The sequence below is a fragment of the Lutjanus erythropterus genome, chromosome 10 (assembly GCF_056507025.1).
Source record: "Lutjanus erythropterus isolate fLutEry1 chromosome 10, fLutEry1.hap2, whole genome shotgun sequence".
In the NCBI taxonomy this organism is placed as follows: Eukaryota; Metazoa; Chordata; class Actinopteri; order Lutjaniformes; family Lutjanidae; genus Lutjanus; species Lutjanus erythropterus.
In genome coordinates this window covers 38,066,297-38,081,394 of record NC_139326.1, presented here as the reverse complement: position 1 = coordinate 38,081,394, position 15,098 = coordinate 38,066,297, and the positions used below count along the sequence as shown (strand labels likewise).

General features: G+C 39.3%; 2 protein-coding genes across 2 annotated transcripts; both read right to left on the bottom strand.

Annotated features, from left to right (window-relative positions):
- Positions 1-136: 136 nt before the first annotated feature.
- Positions 137-3,991, bottom strand: dhfr (dihydrofolate reductase). Its single transcript, XM_084729645.1, has 6 exons — positions 3,821-3,991; positions 3,581-3,630; positions 2,785-2,890; positions 1,791-1,914; positions 931-1,046; positions 137-288 (listed from the first exon to the last, which is right to left on the bottom strand). Exons 1-6 carry the CDS (start codon positions 3,910-3,912, stop codon positions 207-209), a joined length of 570 nt encoding a protein of 189 aa, XP_084585771.1. The 5' UTR covers positions 3,913-3,991; the 3' UTR covers positions 137-206.
- A 2,783-nt stretch (positions 3,992-6,774) lies between these two features.
- Positions 6,775-14,704, bottom strand: gtf2h2 (general transcription factor IIH, polypeptide 2). Its single transcript, XM_084729643.1, has 14 exons — positions 14,620-14,704; positions 14,454-14,531; positions 14,291-14,327; positions 13,416-13,502; positions 13,267-13,317; positions 12,906-12,960; positions 11,430-11,535; positions 11,254-11,344; positions 10,939-11,134; positions 8,412-8,475; positions 8,194-8,297; positions 7,953-8,055; positions 7,818-7,857; positions 6,775-7,100 (listed from the first exon to the last, which is right to left on the bottom strand). Exons 1-14 carry the CDS (start codon positions 14,673-14,675, stop codon positions 6,990-6,992), a joined length of 1,179 nt encoding a protein of 392 aa, XP_084585769.1. The 5' UTR covers positions 14,676-14,704; the 3' UTR covers positions 6,775-6,989.
- Positions 14,705-15,098: the final 394 nt, after the last annotated feature.

The window sequence follows — 15,098 nt, the reverse complement described above, 5'->3', positions numbered from 1 at the left end:
ATCTGGTCTTTCAATTTAAATGCCAAACTTAATGTATGATCATATTATGGATACACACTTTGGTCATGAATACAGGTGTTTCCCCACCTGTAAGTAAGTCCACAGTAGGAATCTCAGTGACTGAAATCAGTCTTCATTTCAACTCTGAGAAAAAAAAATACAACTGTACAAATCATTTTGGTGCGCATTTACAAAATCACAAGGATTCACTGCTGGATGCTCTCATAGACTTCAAATCTGTACTGGATACCGTTCTCCTCCTGCAGCTCCTGTGACACTCCTGGAAACCTGGAGAAACAAGCTTTATTGAATATTATGGTATACACATACATGTTTAATGTTTTATAGAGACCTGGTGCCTAATTTCAGCAACAAACAGCTGTATTGCCCAGACAGACTTACAGGGATCTTACTGTTCCACTTAAGGTTTAAAGGTTGCAATACAGTAAAGTAATTTTCTGAGCTCAGCAGACTACTCTAGCTGCTCTATTATGATGCTGATGATGATTATTAACCAAAAAAATCTCATTCAATTTTGTGAAAGCACCAATGTCATCTCTACAATGTAGTCACAATATTGGTAAATATCCATATTAAGGTACTGGTCAAAAGATGAAGTCCTTCAGTGCCTCCCCTGGTTGTGTCAATAGTGTGTCTACTGTGTCTTTTCAGATTTTAATGCATCAAAGACGCAAGACACGTAACTAGGAACTACCACTGTTTATAGAACCACTGTAGTTTTGATAATCTTGATTAATTGTTGGTTTAATGTGAGATTGTCTTGACCCATCTGATGTCACCATGATCCAGAATCTCAGCTAATAACTGGTTGTATAAAACCTGGGCCAAAAATACGAAATAAGACTCAAGTTGTAATAAACCTAAGTGACCCACAAACACGTGCAGAACATGTGTGTGTGCTGATCTTACTCTGGCAGCAGGCGATATTTGTCTGGACTGATTTCAGGGAGGAAGGTGTCGCACTCAAACTGCTTCAGGATCTGCGTGACGAACAGTCTTCTGGTCCCCGAGCTCTCCATCAGCTCCTGTGTAGCCCAAAGCAAGCAACACGTGATTACAGACAGAAGAAATGTGTGTGTCTGCAGAAGTGTGTGGACTTTCAGCTCATAACCATGACCGATAACTGCAACCAGAACGGCAGTAAAATTTTGTATTGGGTAATTATTTTCCATTGTTAATTTGTAATCAGACACTCAAATCTACTCTTCACTGGTTGTTTGAAAATAGACGATTTCTGCAGCAGTTTTCCACCAGGACTCCAAAATTATGACAAAACTTGAAAATTAAAGGAGAAATATGTAAGACACTAGTGCTCAAAAATGAGTACTGTAGTCCAAGTAGTGAGTTGGAGCCATAAACATTATATTAAATAGACCTCATCCCTATTTAATATATGAGCTGCATCTTAAGTGAGTTATTTCAGACAAACTAACAACAAGAAAAGAGGAACATGCAGGCTGTGGTGTGCATGTGACATATCATGGTCATTGCAGGAGTTAAATTTAAATATATTACATGTTTCTCCTTTAAAGACTGAACCATTAAAGCAGTGTTTCCCAATCCCAGTCCTCTGGGCCCATTTCCCTAACACACCTGATTCAAATGATCAGGTCATTATCAGTCTTCTCCAGAGGCTGGATGATGAGCTGATCATTTGAGTCAGGTGAAACATCTAAAACATGCAGGGCAGTGGGCCCCAAGGACCGGAATTGTGAAACGCTGCAATGAAAATTGACCAGCAGCAGCACCTTGAGTGCTCCACGCAGTACCTTGTAGAGTGAGCTGCCTCCTATAACCCAGACCTGGTCTGCCTGCTCTGCCAGCTCCGTGTCAACCAGCCTGAGGGCTGACTTGAAGTCTGAAGCCAGGTGGTGTGCTCCTGCAGGGGGCACTCTGGAGGACAAAAGACACTTACATCAGGCCACTGTTACAATACATTAAGCAACACATCAAGGCCCCCTGGGTGGCACAGTGGTGCAGTGCTTAGCACTGCTGCCACGCAGGTGAGGTTGAATCTCCCAGCAGGCTGGGGAGGTTTTGGCTGAGCAGGACGTTTCTGTCTACATGGGTTCTCTCTGGCTTCCTCCCACAGTCCAAAGACATGCAGCATACAGGCTAACTGATAACACTAAATTGCCCTGAGTTTTGAATGTGAGTGTGAATGGTTGTTTGTCTCATTGGCGACTTGTCCAGGGTGAACCCCGCCTCTCACCCAGTGTCAGCTGGGATAGACTCCAGTGCCCTCGCAACCCATCAAGGATAAGCAGTTATGGATGGATGGAGATGCACAGAGATTCCTGAGCAGTGTAACTTCCTGCCGACTGCCTACAGCCCTTTGCTGCATGTCTCCCCCCCCCCTTCTGTCATGTCTTCATCTGTCTTATGAATTAAAAGCAAAATTCCCCAAAAATATTTCAAAAACAGAAACCAATCAAACATCTAAATGGTCAGCTCTCAAACAACATACATATTATGAGTTAACATTTTTCTACCTTTTAAGGTTTTATGCTTTCCTGTCCATTAGAAATATATAAAACATTGTACCAAATTAATTACATTAAAAACACCAGATTCATTTCTACATTTAGTAATAATGTTGTATGTATGTTGTAGTACAGCTAAACAGTAGGTGAATATTCTAGTACAAGTAAAGAGCAGAATTAGAGCAGAGTAACAACTCAGTCATGCAAGCAGCAGTGGATCTACAGTAGAACATGACATTTCATTTGTACACACGCTGTATTAACTGTGTGTGACACATACTTTAACTCCCTGCTGAGGACGATGTTGATTCTGTTGTTCAGAGGTCTGTTCTTCTCTGGAATGGAAAACCACGTCTTCCTGCCCATGATCACCACATTCTGCTTTCCTGCAGGATAACAAGGTTTGAATTCATTCATTAGGTACTTCAGGCTCCTTGATGTACACACATTTCTTAGATTTAGAACTTTTTCTCTGCATGGCTCTGGCTATAAAAACTGTTTCAGCACATACTGTCAAAATGTACATCAACTGTGGCAGTATATTTATATGGAAAACCTTAAAAACACATAAAAATGAGACTCTCACTGACCCACACATGGTGACTTGAGTCAAGCAGTTGTAAGATGGTGAACACTTCATTTCAAATCTTCATGATAAAAGTCTTTTTTTATTTAAAAGCTTTTCTTATGAAGCAGCAAAATCGTGGTCTGGTTTGAGGTCTGTGCCAAACAAACATGTTTTTTTTCCCATTTGGAGAACTAGATTTTCAGGCCAGCTGATCTCTGCAGCACTACAGTACCTCAATTCTGTTTTCTCACACATTTCTCCTTTTGATAAAAAATATGATTTGGTTCGGGATCTGTGATTTGAATATTTCACTTGAACATATTGCAATTTTATTCTAATTGCTATCAACTGTGCAGCCCTATTCCAGTTTATATCCTATTCTACAGCTTCTTTATTGAAGTCCATTCTTCTCACGTTGCTCGTTGGACACTGTGTGACTAACAAACCTTTGACCAGTGGAGCTCCTGTCCACTATCATTAACAACTGAACCAGATGAACTCAGGTTACCTTTAACAGATGGAGTCACTGTCATCGTTCGGAAGTGTTTGAATTCGTTGCTAGAAAAGAAGAACAGGTCATTAATATAACTGTTGCAAAGTTGATATGTTCATAGAGCGAGCTAGCGCGAGACAAAAGTGTCTCGTGCTCTTAGTTGTGTAAGCTCGCGCTCAACTCCGCATCTTAGTGAAGCTTTCATTCAACACAGTAACACAGTCTGTCCATCAGAGCGTCTGTTAGAGGACATACCTGAGTCTGACAGGGTGCCACGGAAGGTTTCCTTTGTTCCCGATACCCAAGTCAGGACACACCGCCACGATACCGTTCAGGATGCGGGACATAGCTGTGAGAGGACAGGACAAGACACTGGACAACCGTGCTCTGTCTCGCTAGTAGTCTGTTATCATATGAGTTCCCGCCTGCAAACATTAGAAGCACCGGAAGTGACGATTTCGTCTTCTACTTGGCGCTTAACGGCAGTTGACCACGTGTTGTTACATCACTGCCAAACAAAATAACTCATTTGTTTGTTTGTTTTTTGTTCTTTTTTGTTTTGGAAAATTATTTATTCTTAAACGTATGTTTTAACGTTCACATCATTGTCACCCTCTTCCTCTCTTTTCGGATCGATTTTAATTCAATTCTTAATCCTCTTGCTCAAACCAAATTTTTAGAATATTTGATGAAACCATGTAACACCCGCCAACCTAATAATAACCCACAAACGTAATAAACCACAAATACAAATCCGCAGCTTTCAATGCCACAATCCCATAAACGTAATAAACTTCCCACAAATGTAATAGCAATTGCTTATTATAATACAAAATTTCCTGCAACTGTAATAACTTACATTTGCAAGGATTTGTTATGTTTGTGAGAAGGGCAACATCTTTCAAAATTGTATTAACTTCCCACAAATGTAATATAAAAATGAAAAAATGATCTTTGTGGTCACTGTTGATTGTTTATTAGGGCCTGAGCACTGAATGGAAAAAATGCGGAAGAAAATTGGATCTGGAATGTCCCTTTAAAGAAGTGAAAAAAACCCACAGGTTTAAAGTTTAACAATTGGAATATAACTGTAATCAAAATTATTTGCACTGCCCAAACCCATGATATTTTCTAAAGAGCTGACTTGAACCCATTGGCAGGTGTACAAGTAAATTAAAGCTGCAAGCATCATTCCCTACAGACTTTAGTGCATCTGGGAATGACACGTGTGTTCTGATTTTTGCGCATGTCAATGTGCCCTGGGTGTTGCTGTTTCGAGGCCATGGCCAAGCCATGTGACCATGCTCACCACCAAAAATTATATCAGACCAATTTTTTTTACGTGTGTGTCAAGTTTCATGCACCATTGACTATGTTTAGTCCTTCAAAAATGAGACTGAAGAGGACGAAAAAGAAGAATCCGTGAAAAACCAATAGGGTCCTCGTACTATTTGGTGCTCGGGGCCAAAACAATCAACAAAGATCATTTTCATACAACTTTGAAAGCTGAAGGTTTTCACCTTCCCACATTTATAACATCCATACAAATGTAATAGCACTGCTATTACATTCATGGGATTATTACATGAAATGCTGCAAATTTGTATTCCATTCGTGCTTTATAGATTCATTGATAGGACTGAGTGTTACAATCCCTGATGATCAGCACTATATTTATGTGGCTGGGTTTTTTGGAGGTGACCACCATATGAAGCTACCAGTACAACACATCATCAGTTGTGGACCTCAACGTCATTGGGTGATTTGGCCTTTTATTACAGGACACCCTCAGTCAAAGCAGGCCCAAGGAGGACAGCCTGGATCTCTATTATGTTTGTGGGATGTTCTCACATTTGCAGGTGTTACAAACCACATGGAATCAAATTAATTTCTGTTTTCCAATGTATATCATGTATTTATTTATTTAAACATTTTCAATGTAGTTTTGTATTATTCTCTAACTTTCAGCTCAAACTAATACATGCTTTTATCTCCAGCTGACTGGACTACTGTAACGCTCTTCTGTCCGGTGTGTCAAAGAAAGCCATTGGTCAGTTACAACTTGTGCAGAATGCAGCAGCACGTGTTCTGACAAAGACCAGACAGACAGCCCACATTACTCCAGTCCTAAAAACATTACACTGGTTACCTGTCTACCATAGAATCAATTTAAAATTATTTTATTGGTTTTTAAAACACTGCATGGTCTTGCCCAATCCTATCTATCTGACATGCTCACAATATATGTGCCTGCCAGGCCCCTAAGATCCTCTGACTCAAACCTCCTGATTGTTCAAGAGGTTAGAACTAAAAGGCATGGAGAGGCTGCCTTTGCTTACTATGCCCCAAAACTGTGGAACAGTCTGCCAGAGAGTCTTAGGCTCTAAATCTGTTGAAATTTTCAAACAAACCTTAAGACACATGTATGTCTGATGTAATATGATTTTTTTTGTTGTTGTTGAATAAAGTTTAAAAAAAGGAGTCTCAACATTGTATCAGAGGGACAAATAACTATGTAATTACATGTTAAAGAAATCCCATTTTACAGGCACTAAAACAACTTTGGACCATCTTTGGATTCCTCCACCTTTTCCACTACTGTACTGTTTTGTGTATGATAGTTCAAAATAAACCAGAAAAACCCTTCCTTTTCCATTAGTCCTCCTGTTATCCCTTTAAAGGGATAGTTCACCCAAAAATTAAAAAAATCTGTCATTATCTGCTCACCCTCATGCTGATTGAAGGTTGGGTTTATTTTGTTAGTACACAAAACTTTGCTGGAGTTTCACAGGAAAACAGTGTTGCAGAACTGTTATCGTGTGAAACTCCAGCAGTGTTTTGTGACCCTTCACATTTCTGTCCACATGGTCCAGACCCTGGGGGCCCCCTCTGAGGACCCCTGAACACTGAAACTAGACTTTTCTGACTAGCTCAGCCAGGTTGATCAAAGCTTGGAAGAGACACTGCAGGAAAATGTCGATTGTCTTATGGATTGTCGAGTACGATACACTAGGATAATTTATTTATTCCCCAAAGTCTAACTTAACCTATTATGTATTGCATATTGGATTTTTTAATCATTGGAAGTGTGTTGTATTGGCTTCAGTATAACAAATACAAGGGTTAGGATCTGAAAGTGGAAAATCTGGGAACTTGGAAGAAAGGTCTGTTTTGAACCTGTATGACAAATATTCTTACTGGTTAAAGAATTAGTACAAAAAAAAATCTGTTTTATTGTAACTGCCATGTCACAAACAGAAATGTACAAAACTGTGTAGAAACAATGCAAACCAACCATTTCTGACTAATATAAAGTGGTGTGCTATTTACAACAGGAGAGCAGTGCAGTGGCTCAGATGTAGTTCTCAGAGTAGACAGGAGATTCAGCTTTTTTTTTTAGTCCTTTTTGGTTATCCTCTGAGCTTCAGGGGGCGCTCTGACTGTGAATACAGCAGGGGCAGCAGTGCAGTGAATCATGGATGAAGAGATCACACTCCACACAGAACACACTGTGACATGTTGGACAGGTGAAGACCTACAAACACACACACAGGGAGCAGATAAATACAGATCGGCAAAAGGCACTGAAGCTGCAAAGAATAAATGAACATGAAATGAAATGAACATTTTTAAATCATCCAGTCAATTATATATATTTATTTCTGTAGTTCCATATTTTGGGGAATTAGCGACAAGACAAGGGTCTCAAAAAGAATGATCAAAACTGAAGCAGTAGAGGCCAAGATAACCTGACTTTGGGGCTTTGGAGAGAGTGATATTTGGCTTATATTATGGATATAGCATATATTATACAGCATATATTATATTATGTTTCCCACCAGAAAAGACTGTCAGGTAAAGCAGTGGAAATATTCTGATTATAGTGTATGTCTAAAATATGTGTTGCTGCTGACCCTGTGTTGACTGCCATCTACTGTAGATTATACACTGACTATGGATAAGTTCCTCACACAACCTCCAACTTCAAACAATCTGAACTATCCCTTTTAAGGTACAGAACACAAATTGTGACATCTAAGGTTCACATCTGCACCTCTGGTTGGAACTCACTGGTATACTATTACATCATCAGGGTTATTTTCTCAGATTTGACAAAGCTCCTTTAGAGTTACAGAAGATATTTTACGACTGTTTATACAAGCTGAATAGTTCTTTATGCCAGGAGTCCACTGATATCATGCGTCAAACCGGCGTTTACAGATCCAGACACACACTCAGCTTCTGTACTTACACTTTTATCTTTCAGCTCCCCCTGACAAGCTTGACAGAACCTGGAACCAAATCACAACAGGTTTAGATACACGGCTGCACAGTGTGTGTGTGTGTGTGTGTGTGTGTGTGTGTGTGTGTGTGTGTCAGAGTGCACCTGTCTTCTTGAAGCTCCTCCACAGAAGTCTCTGTAAAGGCTTGGAGGGGGAAGAGGTGGTGGAAGGATCGGGCGAGATGGGGGGCCAACACCAGAGTCAAACCTTGGAGACGACACGTCACACACCAGTCAAAGCTATGGTACCTCTAACAGTGCTACACACACACACACACACACACACACACACACACACACACACACACACACACACAGACAGACTGAATGTTCCCATCAGACATACCACAGACTTTACACTCCACGGGCAGCTCTGTGTACTTGGCGTGGCACTGTGGACAGAAGTATCCTCCCAGAGACAGACCTGGACCACTGCTGCTGTCCAGATGACTAGAAGACACACACCAGGAGCAACACACAAAAGATAAAGAGAATTCACTCTAGTACACAGTGGCTGCTCACAGTTCTGCCCAAGAGGTTGAAATCACGCTGTTTTCTACTTACGACATGCTGAATGAAGGTTTGGCGTCCTGGTCAGTAGGAGAGGCGATGGTGTGCTGTGGAAAACCTGAACAAACACAGGACTACGATTAAGTGTGACAAATAAATGATTGTGTAGTCAGAGTTACAGAAGTGTTTGCTGCCACACCAGAAAAGTAAAAATGGGTCAGCATCACTTTATAATACGAAAATTTGTTATAGGTCAATTTTCATATTATAACAAGTTATTTTTCCATTATTATAACATTATAACAAACTACCGTAATCAGGTTTTATCAGCAATATGCTGTTTATCTTCTTGTAATATAAAATGTTTCAGGTTATAACTAGGGTTTGGAGGGTTACTTTAAAAATGTATTCTGTATTTATACAATTAAGAATTACCAGTTAGAAAATGTAGTCACTAATGTATTCAAGTATCAATATCAAAGTAATGTAACTTGATTACTTTCCGTTACTTATGGATTTTCTCAGTATAAGATATGGTGAAACTGTTTAGCATAATATTGTGTTTTAGTATTTTCAGGGCTGCAACTAATGATTATTTTCATCCGGTTGATTATTTTCTCAATTGATCAGTTGATAAAATGTTGATAAAAGCTGAAGATGACATCCTCAAATGTCTTGTTTTGTCCACAGGTCAAAAATATTCAGTTTACAGTCAGAGAGGAGTGAAGAAACCACAAAATGTTCACATTAAAGATTTTGGACTTTTTTAAAACTACTAAATGACTCAAAACGATGAACTGGTTATCAAAATAGATGCAGATTCATGTAATAATTGATTAATAATAGATTTATTGTTGCAGCTCTAAGTGTTTTATGTTTGTTATTAGGTTTATTAGTTTCTTCAGCTGTTTCTTTCTTCGTTGTGCGCAAAGACAAAAAAATGTTGAATTTTCCCCCCAGTGAGGCATTTTTCATGAGAGGTCATGATAATGAATTGGCAGCTGTGTGTGCACTGTGCATGGTAGGATATTGTTCTTTATTTTACCCATTTTTACTAAATGTATCTGTTATCTGATTCGGTCTTTTTTATCTGTAACTGTAATGGAATACAGTTAACTTTTTTCATGTATCCAGATTATGTAATCCTGTTACATGTAATCTAAAATGTGATCATTTATATTGTTGTAACTAAAACTTTTAACAATAAGTTAGTTCTCACATTATAACATGACATGTTTCAAGTTATAAGATAGACAAGAAAAGTTTATTGTTATAATGTGATAAGTTTGTATGTCGTAATAAAGTGAAAATATTTTGTTATAACTTGAAAAACATAATCACAATAATTTTTTTTTACATTATAACTTGATAATGATTAGTTTTTCTTTTTATGGTGTGGTGGTTATAAGCTTACTTACTATTATAATTAGTATTAGTATTAGTATTAGTAGTATTAATAGTAGTAGTAGTAGTAGTGATCTTGTGAATCTTTGGAAACTACAATGATTGGTCAAATTTGTGGAAAACTTGAAGAATTTGGACGTGCAGAATTCATGGCGACTGGTTGAATATGTGTGAATTGTTGCGATCGCAACATCGAAACTTCCTAGAGGGACTGTCTAAAGGCCCATTATGATAGTTTGTTTTTCTTTTATTGTCACTGTGTTTATTTTCTCCTTTATCTTAATTGTATAATGAAAACTTTAAGATAACACATATATTGATATTATGAATATGGAGATTTCCGTGGCGAGGCTGCACGGTGCTCGAGCTGGCACTATTTCTGCATGGCAAGAGGTGGCAGATAAAATTAAACAACTGCTGTAACTGTCACTTCACAACTTAAATTTTGGTTTTTTACATCCTGCACATATTACTGACTATGGAGACCCACGATGAAGGGAAGGGATGGGGAGGGAGGGATCGCCACAGGGTTATTCTTTTCCTTGTTGTTTGTCATTGTTTCATGTACATGTTGAATTGTCTCTTGCTTTTCTGAAGCAAAATATAATAAAAAGTTGATCACAAAAAAATGAAAACTTTAAGCTATGTCAAGAGTCCGCTGTTAATTAAAGTGTAAGTGTATCCTCGCAAATAATATGAATGAGCGCTCTTAATATGTGTGTGTGTGTCTGATCACTATGACTGATTGATTATACCTGTGTAGTAGATGTGTGTTTATGAGATGCATTGTTGTCAAGTATTATTGCTAATTAAGTTTAAAATGATTCAATACATAAACATTGTGAGTACAATATGACTGTAATTATATTATATTAATATTATATGCTTCCTGGAGAATGCCATTTTTCAAGCCAGATCTTTTTTAAATTTTCTATGTGTAAATAATAATAATGTGCCAAAAGTCACAATTCAGCAGACCATCATACATATATACATACAGAACAGCTGTTCCTGTCATGTTCACCCCTTCTGTTATCATTGTTTTATGTTAAAGACCCAGTGTAGGTCTGTGATGTTTGTGAGGCCGACCTGTTTTTAACACTTGTTTGTTTGGTAGCTCTGATGTGTTTGATGTCTCCAGTTAGTTTGGACACAGAAGTATATGCTGTGTACTGACCCATGCGTATCAAAGAGCATTCAGATGAGGAGCTGGCTGGAGGAGGTTTGACATGCAGCATGAGCAGCTCTTTGAAGTGACTCTCGTCCAGGATGACGTGGTACGTGCCGCCCGTCTCCCTGGTCAGGACCGTACACACCCGGACCTCCGCCGACAGCCCGATCACCGACACCCGCACCTTCAGAGACTTCAGGGTCTGACAGAGGAGGGACATGGTTACACAGAGCCACATTTAAGGTGTTACATTACATGTCAAGCCTATAGCAGCTGAACAAGCGGACACTGATGACTGGTGAGGCTTTGAGGTGACCTCACCTTGATGAGCTCATAGATGTTGGCTGGGTCACATGTGGTGAGGCTGCTGAGGATGATCAGGATCTCCCGGCTCGTGTGTCCAGGCATGTGCCTTCATACAGAGACAGGAACCAGCTGAGTGATGTTTAATAACATTACAGAAACCAGTCTACAACATGGAGATCAGCAGAACATACTTGAGGGTCTGTATGGCCAGGTTGAGAGAGTTGTAGAGGGACGGCTCTCCTACACACAGGGTGTCCACCGCTTTCTTCAGAGCAGCTATGTGCTTCTTTGGATTGCCTGGTAAAACAAAACAACACAACAGATTACAGTAAAGCTGGACCGTGTGATTCTTGCTGTTGTTTAAAAAGATTGAGAAATGTGAATCATCTGTCTTCATACGAGGGGCAGCAGAAGCCTGAGAGGACAGTGAGACAAAAAATTCTGGCGATCCAATTTCCTAAATCTTTTTCTCTTCTGTCTTTATAACTGAAGAACAGGTTTAAAACAAGGTTTTGCCACAATAATCTTCTAATTTCTCCATGCACTTTTAAGACGAAGTACATATGTTGTGTGTTTGCAAGTTGTGGTGCAGTGGTGCACTCTTGTGGCAGAAATTAATATCACAACAACAAACACTTTATGTGAAATAATTCTGACAAAAAAGAACAATGTTACATTTTACTGACTTCACTGATCCACAAACCTGTTCTCACTCCATAGTCTGATGTGTTTCTGATTTATACATATGTAATAACACAATCAGTACTCCCAAAAATCTGCTGTTTTCCAAATTCTATGAGCTAGATATTCAAGCAGCGCTTGTGGACGTGACATGAGACAGTGTGCAACTGAGTGAGCTGATAACAGCTGACTCAAGATCTCCTTAGTTTGGAGATCTTCTAGTCTCAAAACCTAAAAAAACAAGACAGTATGAGAGGTGGGTGACACCATAAAATTTAATTTTGAACTTCTGATATGGATACAAACACTGATACTTATTATCATTAAGAGTTGCTTATGTACATAGACATCAATCCTTTCACTCTTAAACTAGAGGTTATTATATTCAGCCATTATCGTGTATCAGCTGATGAGCAGTTACAGTTTGAAAATGTAACATTAAATAATGCTGAAGAGCTTTTTATTGTTGTTCCACAACATATTAAACATGTTAAATACTATAAAGCTGGATATTCCTGCCTGAGTCTCTCTGGAAGAAATTCTGCCAGTCAACTCTGTCTTGGGATCGGGACGCTGTGGCATTCCCTCCTTGTTCTCTTCCTCTTCTTCATCCCTTCTTTTCTGCATCTCTGCAGCTCTATGTTCTCTTTCTCGTGTTGATTTGGCCGAATGTGTAGCAAACAACCTTCCTACCACAACATTTTCATTTACAGCTGCTCCAAATGAAGCTCCTCTAACTAGTCAGGGTGCAGACCGCGGTGCACTGCACCGGCATGACAAGTGTTGTTTGAGTGCACACAAACACAGACAGCAGTGGAAGAACAACGACAACATGCACTACGCTACTGAATGTTGTTTGCACAGACAATTCTGCTCTTTGATTAAATAAAAACGGCAAAACCTAGAAGAAAAAAAAGAGACTAAAAGAGACTAAAATATTACACTGAGGGGTGGAGTCTAACACTAGCAGTTAATGTGATCCTTACCTGCCAGGTCAGTCAGCTTCTCGGCCCTTTTATTCTTTGTGGTGATAATCCCCACCTGAAAACACGTAATACAAGGTGTTATGTCACATAACAGCCACTGGCAGCTTGTTGAAGGTCTGGTCTGCTGCTGTGTTCAAACTTATGACTCCCCATCACATCTAAACATACAGTAACAGTCCTGGTCCATGTCCCACAGTGACATGATGGTTCAGGCCTACACTCACAATTTGTATCTTAAGGAATATAACTATTTTCTTTAATAAACACACCTGAACCTGAAATATTTAAACAAGGGCTGACAGGATTTAAATGTAAAGTTTAGCATAAAACACAAACAGAACTCATGACTGTAGAAATTTACCTGACTGATGGGGTTCTGGTCAAAATATTCATCGACAAAAGCTTCCAACAGCTGAAGAGGAGAAGAGAGGGGGATGGTTTCTTACAGCTCATCATGGTGTCTGTCTGCAGGTGTACAGTGTGATGATGCTGCTACGCTGCTGAATTTACCTTCAGAGTAGAGGTGAGGCGGTTTGGTTTCAAGTCCTGGTCTTCCATACTCCTCGAACAGTCAATCACCACATAGAGGTGCCGCATCTAGAGCACAGGACATCCCATAATGTCTTGAGGTTTTTGGTAATGATGTAGACTAAACAGGAGATTTTATTTTCCTTATTGCAAAATACACTGATTCCTGTACAGCACTTAAAGGGACAGTTCACCTCGAAATCAAAAATACAGATTATTATTTATCCCTCTAGATAGTTTTGGTGTGAGCTGCAGAGTTTTGGAGATATCAGCTGTAGAGATGTCTGCCTTCTCTCTCGTATATTGGGACTAAATATAAAACCAAAAAGATACATTTGGAAAAATGAACAGCAATGTGTCTTTCCAGAAACCATGACCTGGTTACTCAAGATATTCCACAGACCTTGTTGTGAGCAGTTTCATGCAGAATGAAGTGTGCATCTACTCATGGACGAGAGGTTACAGCATTAATGTGCTGTCAGAAGCACAGGCCTCTCTCTTGCTGTTGAGTTTTTCAAATGTATTTCTTGGCACTTTGAGTGCCACAGGCTGACTGCCATTTAGTTCCATTACACTGGAGAGTAGGCAGACATCTCCAAACCAATTTACATTGAAACTGTTAAGACGGATAAATAACACTACAGGTAAGAGGAAAAAATGGAAATAACTGGAAAACTGTACTAACTAATATTTCAATACCCTTTCTGACCAATCCTAGATGGACGCTGATTTTCAGTTTCCACTACAGATCATTAAGGATATTTAAAAATAACGATGTGTAGCATTTGTCACCATGTCGACATGAGCTCTCATGAGTAAAGCAAAGGTTGTGTAGGGAAGAGGCAGAACTCACTCACCATTCCAAGCCTCACTTGTCCATGGCTCTCTATCACCCTGTGAGGTAAACAAGGTGGCAGGTAAGTTAGTAGTAACAACAGTAATACCCTGTTAGAGATCTCATCTTAGGGTTGATCAAGGGAAGAATGTTCCACAAACAATGTAGTAGTACAATAAAAGCACCTTTTCCTTTTGGACTGGAACAGGATCTCTTCCACTGTAGCTTTGAGCGAGCCAGATTCATCCTCCTTCAGCACCTCCCTGTAGGAGAGCACATAAATTCCACAATGATGCAACAAATGAGAGTACACATCTCAAGTTGAAAAACTCCAGTGTTTCACGGTCTTACCATGTCCTCTCATAGCCCCCCTCCCACCGCTTGGCTCTCTCTGGTTCTTCATCCATTATGTCTGCCGGGTCACAAATTCAACTAACTGCTAAAAAAAAAAAAAAAAACAGCTTCAAATTAAAACACAAGTCTGCAAGGTGTGTAAGTCCAATCATACCCAAGGAATCACAAGGAGCCACTTGTCTTGCTTATTTTAATACAACAATACATCTAAAACTGGTTTGTGAATTATTTACTTGCCGAATACTGCACGTGAGAGGACACTAGTGATTCCTAGAAGACTGTGCTTTACAATGTAGGTAGTAAAGCGAAATAAGAAAAACATTATTCAGTTGCAAGTATTCTGAATGGAGTTTGGCATGACGCTGTGTCAAAACAGAAAACCATTATTGAAAATACGAGCGAGACCATTAACAATAACTAATAGTAAGCCAAATTCTTTGCTGCCTTTGGAGTTGATCAAAAATAATTATGTACAT

What these genes read in the sequence shown, in the direction of transcription:
- dhfr (XM_084729645.1), bottom strand. Translation starts at nt 3,912, where the DNA reads ATGTCCCGCATCCTGAACGGTATCGTGGCGGTGTGTCCTGACTTGGGT. An exon ending in GAGGCAGCTCACTCTACAAG is followed by an intron (nt 1,047 to 1,790) that starts GTACTGCGTGGA and finishes TGGGCTACACAG; the next exon opens with GAGCTGATGGAGAGCTCGGG. An exon ending in AAATATCGCCTGCTGCCAGA is followed by an intron (nt 289 to 930) that starts GTAAGATCAGCA and finishes TTGTTTCTCCAG; the next exon opens with GTTTCCAGGAGTGTCACAGG.
- gtf2h2 (XM_084729643.1), bottom strand. Translation starts at nt 14,675, where the DNA reads ATGGATGAAGAACCAGAGAGAGCCAAGCGGTGGGAGGGGGGCTATGAG. An exon ending in ACATCTATGAGCTCATCAAG is followed by an intron (nt 11,135 to 11,253) that starts GTGAGGTCACCT and finishes CTCCTCTGTCAG; the next exon opens with ACCCTGAAGTCTCTGAAGGT. An exon ending in ATGCTCTTTGATACGCATGG is followed by an intron (nt 8,476 to 10,938) that starts GTCAGTACACAG and finishes GTGTTTGTTCAG; the next exon opens with GTTTTCCACAGCACACCATC.